Source organism: Callospermophilus lateralis, chromosome 3, assembly GCF_048772815.1.
Source record: "Callospermophilus lateralis isolate mCalLat2 chromosome 3, mCalLat2.hap1, whole genome shotgun sequence".
Classification (NCBI taxonomy): domain Eukaryota; kingdom Metazoa; phylum Chordata; class Mammalia; order Rodentia; family Sciuridae; genus Callospermophilus; species Callospermophilus lateralis.
This window is the reverse complement of record NC_135307.1, coordinates 90,719,089-90,737,858: the sequence shown is the minus strand read 5'-3', so window position 1 is coordinate 90,737,858 and position 18,770 is coordinate 90,719,089. Positions and strand designations below refer to the sequence as shown.

At 34.8% G+C, this 18,770-nt stretch overlaps 2 protein-coding genes across 5 annotated transcripts in view; one reads left to right on the top strand and one right to left on the bottom strand.

Annotated features, from left to right (window-relative positions):
- The window catches only part of Golm2 (golgi membrane protein 2), a 104,678-nt gene that overhangs the window by 57,482 nt on the left and 28,426 nt on the right, over positions 1-18,770 (bottom strand). For both annotated transcript variants that reach the window (XM_076850718.1, XM_076850719.1), the window contains exons 2-4: positions 13,570-13,624; positions 7,983-8,085; positions 5,737-5,827 (exon numbers count right to left, since the gene is read on the bottom strand). In XM_076850718.1, coding sequence (XP_076706833.1) covers positions 5,737-5,827; positions 7,983-8,085; positions 13,570-13,624 — 249 coding nt within the window. The remainder of the gene's footprint in view (positions 1-5,736; positions 5,828-7,982; positions 8,086-13,569; positions 13,625-18,770) is intronic.
- The window catches only part of LOC143395407 (endogenous retrovirus group K member 113 Env polyprotein-like), a 114,188-nt gene that overhangs the window by 76,723 nt on the left and 18,695 nt on the right, over positions 1-18,770 (top strand). The window lies entirely within an intron of this gene.

Here is an 18,770-nt window from a genome sequence, read left to right as displayed (position 1 = left end):
TCTCTCTCTTTAAAAAAAAAAATAAAAAGAACTGGGGTTGTACCTCAGTGGTAAGTTCTCCTGGGTTCAATCCCTAGTTCCAAAAAAGAAAAAGAAAAAGAAGAAGAATGGGTGCTTTGATAATTCGGAGCAGTATTCAGCAGTCCTGACAGATAAAATCAACAAATATTTACAAGGTGTTATTTCATAGTTTATAAACAACTTTCATATCTACCTTCTAAAAGAGATAGTTTGGAAAAAAGCAAAATAATATAAAACTAAGACTTGTAAAAGTTAAGTAGCTTATTCTTTTTTTAATATTTATTTTTTAGTTTTAGGTGAATACAATATCTTTATTTTGTTTCTATGTGGTGCTGAGAATCGAACCCAGTGCCTCACGCATGCTAGGCGAGTGTGCAACCACTTGAGCCACATCCCAGCCCTCTCTCTCTTTTTTTTTTTTTTTTGGTACTAGGAATTGAACTCAGGGCACTCGGCCACTGAGCCACATCCCCAGCCTATTTTGTATTTTATTTAGAGACAGAGTCTTACTGAATTGCTAAGCACCTGGCTGTTGTGATCCTCCTGACTCAGCCTCCTGAGCTGCTGGGATTACAAGAATGCGCCACTGTGCCCGGCTTAAGTAGCTTATTCTATGTCATTCAGCTACAAATTTATGGAGAAAATATTCAGTCTTTCTGACTACAAATCCCACGTTTTCTGGCAATTGGGTAAACTATAACCAAGCTATAACCAATTTCAAGAGCTTAATCATTGGTGAGTGAAAGAATAGAATGAAATTCTTGAATATGTCAATCTGAAAGCCAAGAATGAGAAAACCCATGGAACACAACCTGAACAGCCATTCTACATCTCTATGCATTTTTATTACATGGTAGATCCTAAGGCTATTTCTATAGTAAGCTCACTGTTTTGCAGATGTGGATAAAATAAACAATATTAAAAATTAAAAGTCAATAGACTACCGTTCAAAAATACTTTTTCATGGGGCTGGGGATGTGGCTCAAGTGGTAGCGCGCTCGCCTGGCATGTGTGTGGCCCGGGTTCGATCCTCAGCACCACATACAAAGATGTTGTGTCCGCCGAAAACTAAAAAATAAATATTAAAAAATTCTCTCTCTCTCTCTCTCTCTCTCACTCTCTCTTTAAAAAAAAAAAAAAATACTTTTTCATGAAAATAGTTAACAGAGATGTCCCTTTAAGGTTATGTATGACTTTTCCTATATATAAATAAATAAATTTTCTTAATAAAACAAGATGGCTTTCTAAATCAAAGTTTGTGACTTGGTGAAGGGACTTTTCAATTATTGTTTTTTTTTAAATAAACTTTTTTTTTTCCTGAAAGTTTTAGATTTACAGAAAATTAATTACTCCTTACCTAGTTTCCACTATTGTTAACAGCTTACTTTACCATGGAACCTTTGTAAAACTAAGAAATCAGTACAATAAATTATTATTAACTAAACCCCAGACTTTATTTAGATATCAACAGTTTTTCTACTAGGTCTTTGTGTGCTTCAAGACCTGACTCGGGATAACTATATGTATGCACTGAAATACTCATGTCACCTTAGTTTCCTCTGGTCTGTAATAGTCCCTCTAATTTTGTAGCATTGAAGTGGTAACCAGTTTTATTTATGGACACTAAAATGTCTATTTCTCATAATATTCCCTTGTCATAAAATGTTTTTTGAGTTTTTAATCCATTAAAAATATAAAAACCGGTCTGGGATTGTGGCTCAGTGGTAGAGCACTTGCCTAGCGTGGGTGGGACCCGGATTCCATCCTCAGTACCACATCAAAATAAAGGCAATGTGTTGTGTCCATCTACACCTAAAAAATAAATATTAATATATATATATATGGGCTGGGGATGTGGCTCAAGCGGTAGCGTGCTCGCCTGGCATGCGTGCAGCCTGGGTTCGATCCTCAGCACCACATACAAAACAAAGATGTTGTGTCCGCCGAAAATTAAAAAATAAAGTATTTTTTAAAAAAATTATATATATATAATTTAATATTTTATATAATATATATATATATACACACACACCATTTTTAGCTTGTGAGAAGTACAAAAACAGGCAGCAAGTTGATTTGGCTTGTGGGTTACACATGGTTTACTAACTCCTTTCCCAGAGTAACTTCCAAGATAAACAAACACTTGGCTAATTAGTTAACAAATAAATAAATAAATCCCTGAATATAATTTATGTTGGTTTCATATGGTGAACACTGAATTTGTCCCTATGAAAAATAACTCTAATTTCACAGAACCAATCTTTCATGTAGTTGAGGAACAGGGAATAAAGGATAGGGAGCAGAATCAGGCAGTTGGCCTAGAGGGTAAGGCCTGGTGTGCTACCCCACAAAGAAGTTTCCTAGGGATCTACATTCTTGCCCTGCCTTGTCCTAATTAGGGCAGGATAGGGTTAAGAAGAACTGAAGAATTAACCATTAATTATTAAAATAGCTTAGTACAAAAAAGCAGAAGGTAAGCAAGGCATGGCAGCATACACCTGTAATCCCAGTTACATGAGAGGTTGACGCAGGAGAATTACAAGTTTGAGGCCAGCCTGGGCAACTTGGAAAGACCTTGTCTTAAAAAAAAGAAGGGAGATAGACATGGAGCTCAGTGGTAAAGCATTCCTAGGTTCAAGTCCCAGTACCACTCAAACACCAAAAGAAAAAAGAAAAAAACGCAGAAAGAGAAGTATTCTTATGCAGAAAAAAAAAGGAAAAGCACTTGGAGAGAAGAGAAGAGAGCAAATCTACCCCATTATTTATATTCTAGTTTTGGAAGGGCACAAATGCATAGCAAACTTCTTTTCCCCTTCCTCATATGTTCTGCTATGCTCTTCAAACTTCTCAGTCTCAGCACTACCTTCTGGCTGCTCTCAACGCCTCTACTACGGTCACTCACTCAGGTCTGCCTTCCTCTACCAATCCATCTTCATGTCTCTTCAAAGTAGACTGTACATAGGCAGCAGCTATTCCACTTTGTAGATTCAGAAAATGAAAGAGAAATGACACCCCAATATCCTGCTGTAAAACTGTGGAAACACTTAGAACAAAACCCTGTGAGCTGGGTGTGATGGTACATGCCTATAATCCAGTAGCTGGGGAGACTAAGTAGGAGGATCACAGGTTTGAGATCAACCTCATAGTGAGGACGTAAACAACGTAGTGAGACTCCATCTCAAAATAAAACATAAAAAGGGCTGGAAAGTGGCTCAATGGTTAAGTGCCCTTGGGATCAATCTCTGGTAACAAAAAAAAAAAGAAAAAGAAAAAGAACAAAACCCTGTGTTCTTACCTTATAGAACACAGGTGGACATTACCAAAGAGAAAAACAAATTCTTTCACTATTAAATCTCTCTTCACTTTAAATCACAAGACCTTTTAAGAACCAAGCCTAGTCAGGTGAGATTAGAGGTGAGTCATAAAAATTACTCAGGTCCTGATGGCTAGTGGTCTTCAGAAAAATTCCCTCTATTTCTAAAAAAAACTTCATAATATATCAGCTTCAAGTAGATAAATTAATAAAAGAATATGCTATGTTAAAAAATATAAATTAGGGCTGGGGTTGTAGCTCAGTGGTAGAGCACTTGCCTAGCATGTGTGAGGCACTGGGTTCAATTCTCAGTACCACATAAAAATATATAAATAAAATAGGGTATTGTGTCCATCTACAACTAAAAATATTTTTGAAAAAGTATAAATCAGGGTTGGGGACATAGTTCAGTGATACACCATGTATTTGTCATGTATAAGGCCCTGTGTTTAGCATGAATAAGGCACCACCAGGAAAAAAAAAAAAGTATGAATCAAAATTGGTGCCAGGTGCAGTGGTGCACATCTGTAATCCCAGCAGCTTGGGAGGCTGAAGCTGGAGGATTGCAAGTTTAAAGCCAGCCTCAGCAAAAGCGAGACACACTAAGCAACACAGTGAGACCCTGTCCCTAAAGAAAAATACAAAATAGGGCTAGGGATGTGGCTCAATGGTCCAGTGCCCTGAGTTCAATCCCTGGTACCAGCTCCCTGCCAAAAAAATTGGTTATAATGACTGGTATTTCTTTCTTTTCTTTTAAATGTTTTATTTCTGTGTTTTAAGAAACAGTATCAGACTAGCAAAGATTGAAAAAAATAAAAAGTTTCTAATTTTTTTTTTCAAATGGAAGGAAGTAATTGACAACTTTCAGTAAAATGGTATCTATCTTAAATTTCAGAAATATATTAACAATAAAAATTATCAACATCATCATCATCATCATCTTTTTCTTTTTTGAAGACTAGATCTTACTTTATTGCCCAGGCTGATTTTGAACTCCTGGGCTCAAGTGATCCTTCTACCTCAGTCTCTTAAGTAGCTGGGGACTATAGGGATGCATTTCTGCAGCAGGAAAAAAATTATTTTTAAAAGTCAGATACAACTTTGAAAAGATAAATAAGATTGAGAAATCCTTAGCCAAAAGAAAGAATGAAAAGACAGAAATCAATAAGATTAGAGATGAAAAAGGAGATATTACCACAGAGCCTTTTAAAATCCAGAGCATTTTCAGAACTTATTTTGAAAATTTACATTCCAATATAAGTATGGGTGGTGGGACTCCAGACTAGTACAGCCACTCTGGAAAAAAGTATGGAGAGTTCCCAAAAAACTAGGGATGGAACCACCACATGACCCAGCCATCTCACTTCTTGGTATTTTCCTAAAAAAATCTAAAATCACCCTACAGTGACATAGCCATCTCAATGTTTACTGCAGTACAACTCAAATAATTAAGTTATGGAATCAAACCAGATGCCTGTCAATAGATGAATGGATTAAGAAATTGTGATACACACACACACACACACACACACACAGGTACACACAATAGGAATTCTACTCAGTCATAAAAAAGAATGCAATTGTGGCATGTGCCTATAAATGGATGGAAATAAAGAATATCATGTTAAGTGAAAGAAGCCAAATTCAGAAACTCAAAAGTTGAATGTTTTCTCTCATATGTGGAAGTTGAAGAAACTGGGAGGAAAGGATAGGATAACATGAAGAACCAACCAAATACAAATTAATAGATGAGAGAAAGGAAGTCTAGTAGAGTAGAAGAAGGAGAATGAGAGAGGGGAAGGAAGATTAGAGGGAAAAAAGAGGGATTGTGAACTAAAATCAATTTCAATGCATGTGTGTTTGTCAGGATGAACCCACCTACGATATATAACTATAGAGATCTAATTTTTTAAAAAGTTAGATAATAAAACTAATTTTAAGCTAAAATATTGTAAGACTTAAGAGTGTACTGAGGCTGAAGTGCAGTGATAAAGCCCTTGCCTAGTATGCTGGGTTCTATCCCAACACTGCAAATATAAACAAAGATGAGATTTTTTGTAAATGTCTAACTTAGCAGTAAAGCCACTACAAACCTTTTTTTAAAATTAGGCAAGCTAGGGCTGGGAATGTGGCTCAAGCGGTAGCGCGCTCGCCTGGCATGCGTGGGGCGCTGGGTTCAATCCTTAGCACCACATACAAATAAAATAAAGATGTTGTGTCCACTGAAAACTAAAAAATAAATATTAAAAAAATAAAAATAAAAATTAGGCAGGCTAGAATAAAATTAGGCAGGCTAGAATACTTCAAAATACAATGTTTTATGACAAAAGTAGAATTTTAATTCCCAAATTACATAATTTATAACAAAAACATTTTGATTTAAATATATTTTTTAAATTTACCTTTTGTTCCTGCAAAAACTGGTCTGCTAACTTTTTAATATTTTCTTCATGCTGTGCTCTTAATTCTTTGATCTGCTGTCCACACTGAAAACTAAATTACAAAGGCATTCTTTTAGGTTATATAATGTTGGGTTGAATTCTCAAAGTTGTCTAGAAGTTGACACACACATTTAGAAAGACAAAACATTCAGTAAGCAGAAGAGTGAATAGATAATAACAAAAAAAAAAAAAAAAAACAGACAAATAACTTACAGTCAGAATTTTTAAAATATTTGAACCATTAATAGGAAATACGAAATACCAATGAAGTTAACTGAAAAAATAAATTGAAAAAATGAAAACTCCCAGGGGCTTGGGAGGCTGAGGCCCTAAGCAACTCAGTGAGACCCTGTCTCTAAATAAAATATAAAAAATGTGGCTCAGTGGTTAAGTGCCCCTGGTTTCAATCCCCAGTACCAAAAAAGGAAAAAAAAGAAAGAAAAAAAAAGGAAAGAAAACAAACTTGACTGCATCATTTTATATACTGCATTTATAAAGAAACAATCGTCAAAGTTAATTTCAATCACAGAAGAGAAAAATACTATAGAAAACTGTGAAACCAGTTTATAATAATAGGATGAGAAAGACTAGAATTATTAGAGTGGATAAAGAATGGCAACTATTGTTTTGTCCAATAGTATCTTAAACACAACACTAAAATTTTAAACTAGAGAATAAGGGGAATAGAAGAGACCAATAAAAAAGATAAGAGTGTATCATCAAGAAAAAGTGAAAGAAAGCAAAACAGTTGAAGGTGGTAACTTTCTGTGGGACTAAGAGTCAAAGAATACAAATTCATCATTCATGCAAAAATATATAGTTCATAAGTACACAGAAAAATATTAACTTTCATAATTATAAAATTCAAATTAAACTTTCTATATGGATATATGGTAGTACCTTATTTTCCTATATTAGAGTAAATATCAGTATTACAAATTAGAAAATTAGAATAATCTTTTTTTTTTTTTTTTTGCAGTACCAGGGATAGAATCCAGGGATGTTTCACCTCTTGAGTTAGTCTCAGCCCTTTTTGTGTATTTGAGACAGGGTCTAAGTTGCCCAGCCATGTTTTGAACATGCAATCCTCCTGCTTCAGCCTCCTGAGTTGCCTGAATTTCAGAAGTGTGCCATGTGCCTGGCTAGATAATCAGTTTAGAAAGCAATCTCTCATCAATGCTGTTAGAGCAACAAAATTGGTAAAAATATTCTTTCCCAAGAATTCTACATTTGAGAAGACACACTAGTAAAATAAGGGAGGGAAACCTTTTTTGCATAAAAATTTTTAAAGCTGTGATAATCTTAATATTGAAAAAAAAAAGGGGAAATTTCTACAGTGATCCAAAAACTGGGAAAAATTAAACAAGTTTTGTTACACTAATATGCTGAATAATATATTACCCCTCAATATGTTAAGTCTTTTTTTCTCTTTTCCTTTTTTTGAGACAGGTTCTCACTATGTTGCCTAGGCGGGCCTCAGCCTCCTGAGTAGCTGGGATTATAGGCACATACTATGATACCTAACTAATAGGTTAAATCTTAAATCCTATAACTACACAGAAAAGTACTAAATACTATTAGGTTAAAATACATATATGTAAGTGCAGATGCATACTGATAACCTATAGCAGTAAGAAATTAGAAATGGATAATCTTTTAAAATATGGCGAGTCTTTCTAATTTTTGCTGTATAAATCTAAAATAATAACTTTTACCAAAAATATCATAAAAGTTTTTAATGATGTTTGCTAGAAAAGTCCCTAAGAGGTTCCCCATCCTCATCACAAAAGGTAGAAGTGTAAGCAAGGGGATTGAAGTGCAGAGCAGGAGAAGCAGCAGCACTCTTAGTCTCTTAGCTATTCTTGGGCCATCTCCCAAAGACAACTTCATCTTTAAGACGCCCCTTAAAAAGAATCACAAAATTTTCATTCAGTCTTAGCTATATCCAATTTGATAAAACTCAGAGATTTAAGGTTTTACGTCTCACAATGAACACTACAACATAGACAAATTCAACATGTCCTATAAGAAATATTTTCATGTTTAGCATATCAAAATAAAAGCCATCAAAAGACAAAGTGAAACAAACTTAAAAGAACTAAGAATATTAAAAAAAAGAAAAATAATCCAGAAAAGAAGAAATTAATTAAATCCAAAGTTAAATAATATTTCAGTTTCATAAATATCTGTTGCATGTATCATCTTACCTTTCATACTCTAACCTCTTCACAAGGTAAGTATTATTCTTCCTATAGTCCTGAAGCTGGTCTTCTTGTCGAAGAAACTCCTGTCGAAGTTCAGCAAGTTGTTCTATCCACACAAGGTAAGAACCAAAGGAACTAAGTTTACTGACTAAGAAACTATGGAATGTTTTAAAATTACATACATTTCTCAATTTCTTTATTCATATTCTCAGGAAATTAAATCATAGCACAATTTAATTATCTTTCATAACATACTCATGGTAAGTAAGATTTATTTTTAAAATAATATAGCTTCTGGCTGGGGTTGTGGGTCAGTGGTAGAATGCTCAACTAGCACGTGCGAGGCCCTGGGTTCAATCCTCAGCACCACATAAAAGTAAATAAATAAAAACAAAGGTGTACAAGTAAAAGAAATAAATATTTTAAAAAATAATATAGCTTCAACTCCTTTCACATCTACCTGAAATATTTGTAAAATTATATACCATTGAATATTATATAGACAAATACTATGCTATGTCAACAGTACCAAAAATACTACCTCTTTCTCTAAACCTATCTGCTTTAAAAGAAGTAGAAAAAGAAATCATGGATATGACCACCATGGATACAGAATTCAAGGCTTCTTTTTAATTTTAAATCCCATCTGTCTACCAATTTAGATGGAAATCACTTTAAATCTCATTTCTAATTCCACTACTCCACTTACTCAAAATTCCATTTTTAAACTCATAATTTCTGATCTAGGGCTTAATGTTTTTTATGTTATTATTTGTTTTGGTTTGGTTTTAGTACTGGGGATTGAGCCCAAGGTACTTTACTACTAAGCCACATCCCCAGTCCTTTTTTTTTTCTTTTGAGACAGGATCTTTCTAGGTTGCTGAGGCTGGCCTGGAACTTGCAATCCTCCTGCCTTAGCCAGCCAACCTGCTAGGATTATAGGCATGTGCCACCATGTCATCAGGACATTCTTAGTTATAATGAATAATATGAAATTCCAAGATGGATAGCAAATTAGAGTCTGAGCCAGATAATCTTTTGTAAACATTTAATTCATAATCAATGGCTATCCATTTTCTAGATTTCTTTCCTTTATTACGTGAGTTTACAAAGAAAAAAAATCAGGGAAAGAAGAGTAAATGTTGATTTCTTGGAGAGATGATTAAAAAATTACTTAACAACCTTAGCAATTAAGCAATATCGGTAATAAAAAGTCCTAATTTTTATAAGTGGGATAAAGATCTGTACTGTATAAAAAGCAGCTATTAATGCACCAATACTATGAACCATATAACATCTGGTTTTCATGGAAGGCTTATAAAATTATTCTTATTACTCTAAAGACTCTCTAAAAACACTCAAGTTGTGTGTGGTGGTGCATGCACATGTGCGTGCATGCACACATACACACACTCAGACTATACAAACACCTTCCCCCACCCAGAACTGGAGACTGAAGCCAGGGCCTCACACATGCTTACTGCATCCCCAGCCCTATCAAAATTTTTAAGACAGGGTCTCACCAAATTGCCCAGGCTAGCCTCAAACTTGCATCCTCTGCATGTAGCAGGGTGTATATTTTTAAAAAGCAGATGTAGGAGTTGGGGGTAGCTAGTGGCAGAGCAAGTTACTTAGCATTTGCAAGGTCTTAGTTTCAATCCTCAGCACCAAAAACAAACAAAAAAACTCAGATGTAAACATATAAATGCATCCATGTTAAAAAACAGAATAAAAATACATCAAAGTGATCAGTGATTATGTCTGGTGGCATTATAACTGTGGCAATAAAAATGAATAATTTTTTTTAAGTTACATGAACACTTGTTGATATATATACAAACTATATGAAAAATTAGTGACTTGTAGCTCACTGGTATAGAACTTGTCTAGAGTTCTGGTTCAACGTCAAACACAACAAAAGAAAAATATATATATTTGTATAAAATGTTTATAGTTAATAGTCTTTACATATTTAGGCCATGTTTTAAATTTCTACTTCATTCTATTCTCCAATATGTAAACATGGTTGATCTATTCTGACCTCAGACAAGTGTGATTAATCAGTAGCCAGGAAACCATAAATAATATATTCAGTTCATTATCCGATCCCTATTCCCATCTCCTAAGATTTAGCAGGCTGGAAGTAGAAGAAACCCTGCCTGGCCTCAGCTATGAATATTGATTCTAGAGAGACAATGAGATTCCTGCAAGAAGCAGTATCAAAAAGCCTTGAAGCTAACCAGTTCATTAAACCTGTGCTCAGGCTAGATAGGTTCTATAACTGAAGGTTACTTCAATTTAAAAAAAAGAGACAGACAATGAGATTCCTGCAAGAGGCAGTATCAAAAAGCCTTGAAGCTAACCAGTTCATTAAACCTGTGCTCAGGCTAGATAGGTTCTATAACTGAAGGTTACTTCAATTTAAAAAAAGAAGAAAAAAATTAGTAACTATGAAGAATAAACTAAAATTGGTGATTGTTAGTGTAAACACTTTTCAGGAAAACGGGAACAGAAAGATTACAGAACTTTCTCCTTATTTAGGCTTCCTTATCCTAGTCTGTAAAATACCTGAAGTAGCTTCAGAATGCACCTAAGACTTAGTATCATTTCAAGGGGTAGAATGGCTGCTGTCTCCCCATAAAACTATTGAAATTCCTCAACAGGAAACAAAACTTTCATTTATAATTGAAGAGAAAAAGCTTAAAATACAATTAACAAAGAAAAATCAAAACAGTATGAATGAGTTTTAGGCCATGTAAAACATCAGATTATTTCCTGTTTGGATAAGGAAAAGGATTATAAAGCAGGAATTTAAGGCTGGGGATGTGGCTCAGTAGTAGAGTGTTTATCTAGCATGTGCTTGGCTCTGGGTTCAATCCTTAGCACCACAAACAAAAGCAGATATTCAATTGGTGCTTTAAGTAAGTCAAAACAAAGACTTGAAACAGAAAAAATAAATAGACCAGAAAGTAAAGACAAAACTTTTCTTTATCATAATTTAACTTCCAACTAACTGGCATATGTTTTCTTTATATAACCTGGCATAAGATGTATCTATTGTGGCTGCTCTTGGTCAAGATTCTCTGGGAAGACTGAATATAAGTAAGTCCCCAGCTGATAGTGCAGGGCCTTCTATCTCTGAATGTAATATCAGAGTATGTTATAGAAAAGCATGGCTATACTTCCTTAATTCAACTTCTAAAAATGAGGGGTAGGTATGAAAGATGTTATTTAGGACTAGCTTCCCCCACCCACCCCCATGATGCTGGGAATTGAACCCAGGACAACTTGCATGCTAGACAAATATTCTACCACTGAGCTATATTCCCAGCCCTCTTAAGTCTGGGAATTTTTAAAGCAAAAAAATATTTACTTCTAGAAAATTTTCTTCAAATTTTCAAATTTTCTTTCCATAATTGGCCCAAAAAGAAGGTGAAACACTCAAAATAAATAAAGGCATACCAATTCATGTAAACTAGTTAATGTATTATTTCAGGAATTTAAAAAAAACAATTCTTATTAATTTCATTTCCAAGAAATATTTATCACCATAGTTTTTTTAAGGGTCTCAGTATCTATTAATTTCAGTATACTGAGTATTAATTTTAAAAAAATTCAAATCTGGATTTGGTAACTAACTTGTCAAGAAGTTTATTTCATTAGAAACCATTCAAGTTGTAAAAGATGAAATTCAATGTTAAAAGTCAGCTTATGTCTACAACCCAGCAACTAGAGGCTGAGGAGGAGGATTATAAATTTGAGACCAGCCTGGCAACTTAGTGAGATCCTGTCTCAAAATACAAAATAAAGAACCAGGGATGTAGCTCAATGGTAGAGTGCCCTGGAACCACAATCCCCAGAACCATAAAACAAATAAGTTAAATTAAAAAGATAAATTTATTTTTATAAAGGACTGAGAATGTAGTTCAGTGGAAAAGTGTTTGCCTAGCATGTTCAAGGCCCTGGGTTCAATCCCCATTGCTAAAAAAACAGTCTAAGCTTCAGTGAGTGCACTAAAAATCAAAAGTCATACAGCTGTATAGCTTCAAATCAGTCTTTTTCTCTGCTCAAGAGTACCACACAAAATTTCAAAATATTTTAAGATCTACCTCAACACACTCAGTTCCATAAAGATTTTTACTCAGTATATAGGTTGTCATTTTCCTTAACATACATTAACAGAAGCCACAGGACTTCTTACTCAAGTGACTTATTACTATTTAATAAGAAATATAATGTTTTTATACTGGGGATTGAACCCAGGGGCGCTTAATTACTGAGCCACATCCCCTGCCCCTATTTTTAAAATATTTTATTTACAGACAAGGTCTCACTGAGTTACTTAAGGCCTCCCTAAGTTGCTGAAGCTGTCTTTGAACTCACGATCTTCCTGTCTCGGCCTCCAGAGCTGCTGGGATTAAATGCATATGCCTGGCGCAAGAAACCCAAAAAATATACTTTGATGACTAATGGACTCATTTGTAAAAACTGCAAACTGCAAGCAGCACGACAGTGACACATCTTCTGTCATACTAATGTACTCTGTGAGTCAAAAAGAGTAGAAGAAAGACAATGCAACAAAAACAAATGCAACAAATAAGAAGCATTTCCGATACAAAGTTAAAGTTGTTCTAAATCATAGATACCAAAAAATGAACAATTATTATTTTAGGGTTGCAAAACACAAATAACACTTTCAAATAGTTTTGCTAGATGAGGAGAAAAACTTTACTACATTACAAAGAAAGCTTAGGTTGGCTTCTTTAAGGATGATAAAAATAGATCATCTAATTCTATATAAAAGAGGCTCAAAATGATAAAAGAATAAAAGGATATTTACAAAATTAGAAAGCATGTACTATCCCCAAAGATACACTTTGAGTCAATGTGTATAAGGTTTTAAAATACACAGGTCTATAAACAAAAAGGTTGAGTTGGTCCTCAGACCCCAAACTCCAAAAGGCTGGCAGATGATATGAAGCAACAGAAGCAAAGTGTAGTGCTTCTTCACCTTACGTATTTTTCCCATAAAAACACTTCCTATTACTTCATGAAAGAGAAATAAGTCACTTCCTATTACTTCATGAAAGAGAAAACGTGTATATGTGGGTACTGCTAAAATTAGTATTTTTATTTATTATATATTTATCTATCATTCAGGTTTCTTTCTGGTTCCAGAGAATCCAAAGCACTAAGCTTGGAGAACCTGTCCAAAGCATCCCTGAATCTGAATATGTTATTTTAGCACATTAGACCCAACACAGAGAAAACACTCATCTTTTCTACAGAAATTCGATAGCTTCTAAATCTACTACAGTTCAATTTTCTTTCAGGATTCTTTGAATAACATTTTATTGCATGAACTCTGTCTACATACAAGATTAAGACACAGATCTCCAATTTTAACTTATATTTACAACTTAAAAAACAACATTAAATAATTTTTTATTATATCTTAGGATAAAGGGATAAATGTTTTGTCATCAGAGGAACTTTGTTCAGAAAATTCTCTCATTTACCTAACTAGTATTTCTTAATTCTTGAATAGACTTTTAATAATCTCTATCTTTAATATAATGAAGTTTCTTACCCTTTAAATGATGTATGTCTGCCATCTGATATGATATGTTGTTCTGTAGTTTAACCTGAAAAAAATTAAGTTTTCATTTTACTAAAGAATAGTTTTCCTCATATGTATCTTTTTGCTCATCATATTCATTTTGTGCTTGATCATAAATGCAAACAAAAACTGATTATTTATACCCTATCTCTTTTCAAAAAGAAATGATAAAAATTCTAATTTTATAATGCTTCTTTTAAATTTGCATGAAAATATTCACTTTACTTGATATACAGTGTAACAACTTTCAAAAGTTCGAAAGTATACCAGGCACGATGACTCATAAGTATTATCCCAGCAATTTGGGAGACTGAAGCAGGAGGATGGCAACTTTGAGGCCAGCCTCAGCAACTTAGAAAGGCCCTAAGCAACTTAGTGAGACAAAACCAAAAAAGACTGGGGAAGTGGCTAAGTAGTTAAGCATTCCCTTTAGAACCAGGTGAAATCTATTCTTCAATCAAAAAGTTAGTGACTTTCAAATTCAAAATGAAAGTTTATCCATAAACAAGTAGCAGAGAAAGCCGAACTGTTTTGAAGCAAGAGTCAGAATCCAGGAGTCCCATTCCACTCTAGATTTCTAAGGGGTTTGAAGAATGAAGTTTAAAATGTTGATATGCAGTCATATAAAATGAATGAAGTCCTAGTACATGATAAAACATTTGAAAACATTATATATGCTGTGTGGAAGAGATCAGTCACAATGAACAAATACTGTCTGATTCCATCTATGTGAATTATAAAGAACAGACAAATCCACAAAGACAGAAAGTAAGATTAATGGTTGCTAAGGCCTGGGGGTAGGAAGGAATGAGGAATTTTTATTTTTATTTTTATTTTCCATGCTAAGGATCAAACCCAGGGCCTCATGCATGGTGAGGACACATTCTACCACTGAGCTATGTCCCCTACCTTGAGGAGTGACTTCTTGATGGGCATGGGATTTGTTTTCTGGGGATGAAAATGTTCTGGAATTAGATAGTAGTGATAATTATACAACATTATGAATATACTAAAACCCACTGAATTATATTTTAAAAAGGTAAATTTTATGGTGTATGAGTTGTATCTCAATTTCTTTAACATGAAAGAAAATGTTGCTGCATGTACTAGGGGGTACCATAAGGAAACAAGATAAAACAATGAAAAAACTCTATGTACTGAAGGAAGGAGCTCACTGCTTTGGAGAGGGAGTTAGGTAACTGGGCAATTACAATATAGCAAAATAAATTATATCATTGGGTTCTACAGACATGATAGGAGAACTTAGTTGGGAAAGCACTTTAAAACTACCCTTGGGGGAAAAGAGGAAACATCCTAGAGATGACGACCATGGCTGAAATGACTCCTACAGAAAGAACAGTGTTTAGCCAAATGGAAGGCAGGAGAAGTAAGAAGGAAAGATACTGGAAGCATGTCAAAACTTGAAGTGAAAAACACTGAATATTCTAGGAATTGCAAAAAGTTCCAAGAAGATGGAAAGAAAATTTAGGGAAATATGATAAGACATACAGAAATATAAACAAGGTCTATATTTTAAAGGATCTGACAAACAACGTAGGTACATCCCATAAAATAACATGGTCAACTCTTTAAGGACTTTTAAATAAGGAAATGAAATGCAGTCTGAAGAGAAAACCAGAGGAAGCAAGATTAGAGGGAGAAAGATGAAAACAGGACTATGGTCACAATAGAGGTAAGAGAATATGTTGGTTAAGCCAATGGTGTGCAAACTATGGTCTGTGAATCCTTTTTGTAAGAATAACAAACTAAAGGTGGTTGTTACAGTTTTTATTATTGTTTGTTTTTTATTTATTTTTGCATTACTAAAGATTGATCCTAGGGTGCTTTACAGCCGAGCTACATTCCCAGTCCTTTTTAGATTTGGGGTACAGGGGATTAAACTCAGGGACACTTGACCACTGAGCCACATCCCTAGCCCTATTTTGCATTTGATTTAGAGACAGTCTCACTGAGTAGTTTAGCACCTCACTTTTGCTTAGGCTGGCTTTTAAACTCACTTTAAACTCAATCCTCCTACCTCAGCCTCCCGAGACACTGGGATTATAGGTATGTGCCACCATGCCTGGCCCTTTTTAGTTTTTAAACAGGATCTTGCTAAATTGTTTAGGCTGGCTTAAAACTTGAGATCCTCGTGCCACAGCCTCCTGAGCAGCTGGGATTACAGGCAGGTGCCACCATGCCTGGTTTAGTTCATTTTTTAAAAAATTTTTAGTTATTTATTTAAATTAGGTATATATGACAGCAGAATTCATTTTGATTCATTGTACACAACTGCAGCACAACTTTACATTTCTATGGTTGTACACAACATGGCATCACACCATACGTGCAGTCATACATGTACCTAGGGTAATGATGTCCATCTCATTCCACCATCTTTCCTGCCCCCTTATATCCTCCCTCCCCTCCCTCCTCTTTGCCCAGTCAAAATTCCTCCATTTTTCCCATGCCTACCCCATCCCCATTATGGATCAGCATCTACTTATCAAGAGAGAACATTCGGCCTTTGGTTTTTTGGGATTGACTTACTTTGCTTAGCATGATCTTCTCCAACTCCATCCATTTACCTACAAATGCCATAATTTTATTTTCTTTTAATGCTGAGTAATATTCCATTATGTCTATGTACCATAGCTTCTTTATCCATTCATGTATTGAAGGGCATCTAGGTTGGTTCCACAGTTTAGCTATTGTGAATTGAGCTGCATTACTATAGTATGGGGATTTTTAAGTCCTCTGGGTATAGACTGAGGAGTGGGATAGCTGGGTCAAATGGTGGTACCATCCCAAATTTTCTGAGGAATCTCCATACTGCTTTCCAGATTGGTTGCACCAATTTGCAATCCCACCAGCAATGTATGAGTATGCCTCTTCCCCCATATCCTCACCAACATTTATTTATTATGTTTTTTTGTTTGTTTGTTGTATTTTTGGCAGTGGGTACTGGGGATTGAATTCAGGGGCACTCAACCACTGAGCCACATCTCCATCCCTATTGTATTTATTTAGAGACAAGTTCTCACTGAGATGCTAAATGCCTCGCCAATGCTGAGGATTGAACCCAGGGCCTTGTGCACGCAAGGCTAGTACTCTACCAACTGAGCTATGTCCCCGTGGTCTATATTCTTGATAACTGCCATTCTGACTAGCATGAGGTGAAATCTTAGAGTAGTTTTGATTTGCATTTCTCTAATTACTCTAAATACTGAACATTTTTTCATACATTTGTTGATTGAATGTATATCTTCTGTAAAGTGTATGCTCAGCTCCTTAGCCCATTTATTGATTGGGTTGGTTTTTTGTTAAGTTTTTTGAGTTCTTTATATTATCCTGAAAATTAGTGCTCTATCTGACATGTGTGTGGCAAAAATTTGCTCCCAAAATATAGGTTCCCTGTTTACATCATTGTTTCTTTTGCTGAGAAGCTTTTTAGTTTGAGTCCATTCCATTTATAAATTCTTGATTTTTATTTCTTGCACTTGAGTTTTCTTAGGGAAGTTGAGGCCTAATCTGATATGATGAAAACTTGGGACTACTTTTTCCTCTATTAGGCACAGGGTCACTGGACTAATTCCTAGGTCCTTGATCCACTTTTGAGTTGACTTTTGTGCATGGTGAGACATAGGGGTTTATTTTCATTTTGCTGCATATGGATTTTTAGTTCTCCTAGCACCATTTGTTGAAGAGATTATCTTTTCTCCAATTTATGTTTTTGGCCCTTTGTATATTTGGACATAAATGTATTTATGTGGGTTTGTCTCTGCGTCTTCTATTCTATACCATTGGTCTACATGTCTATTTTGGTGCCAATACCATACCATTTTTGTTACTATAGCTTTATAGTATAGTTTAAGGTCTACTATTGTGATGCCTCCTGCTTCACTCTTCTTGCTAAGGATTGCTTTTCTGGGTCTCTTTATTTTTCCAAATGAATTTCATGATTGCTTTTTCTATTTCTATAAGGAATGATGTTGGGATTTTAATTGGAATTGCACTGAATCTGTTTAGCACTTTGGGTAGTATGGCCATTTTGACAATATTAATTTTGCCTATCCAAGAGCATGGAAGATCTTGACGTCTTCTAAGGTCTTCTTCAATTTCTTTCTTGAGTATTGTGTAGTTTTCATTGTAGAGGTCTTTCACCCCTTTTGTTAAGTTGATTCCCAAGTTTTGTTTTGTTTTTTGATGCTATTGTGAATGGGGCAGTTTTCCTAATTTCTCTTTCAGAGGATTCGTCATTGATGTATAGAAATGCATTTGAGGGCTGGGGCTGTAGTTCTGTGGTAGAGTGCTTGCCTCACACATGTGAGGCACTGGGTTCGATCCTTAGCACCACATAAAAATGAATAAATAATATTTTTTAAAAAAGAAATGCATTTGATTTATGGATATTGATTTTATATCCTGCTACTTTGCTGAATTCATTAATTAATTCTAGAAGTTTTGTGGTGGAGTTTTTTGGATCCTCTAAGTATAGAATCATGTCATCAATAAATAATGGTAGTTTGAGTTCTTCTTTTCCTTTAATTTATTTTGTCTGTCTAATTGCTCTGGCTAGAGTTTCAAGGACTATGTTGAATAGAAGTGGTGAAGGAGGGCATCCCTGTCTGGTTCCATTGTTTAAAGGGAATGCTTCCAATTCTTCTGCAGTTAGAATGATATTGGTCTCGGCTTTAACCTAGATAGCTTTTACAATGTTGAGGTATGTTCCTACTATCCCTAGTTTTTCTAGTGTTTTGAACATGAATGGGTGCTATATTTTGTCAAATGCTTTCTCTGCATCAATTGTTATAATCATATGGTTCTTATCTTTAAGTTTACTGATGTGATGAATTATATTTATTGATTTCTATATGTTGAACCATAGTTTATTGTTGTTGTTTTGGAGCTGGGGATGGTAGCCAGGACCTTAAGTGCTCGGCCACTGTGCTATAACCCAGTTGTTAGTTTGTTTCATATGGGTTTTTGTTTTGTAGTACTGGCAATTAAACCCAGGGTCCCTTGCTAGGAAAACACTCTACCAATGTCCTGTATTGACAGGTCTTTTTATTTTTATTTTTATTAAGGCTGGCCTCAAACTTGCAGGCCTTAGCCTCCCAAATAGCTGCAATCATTAGCATGTGGCACCAACCACACCTGGCCCAGTTGTT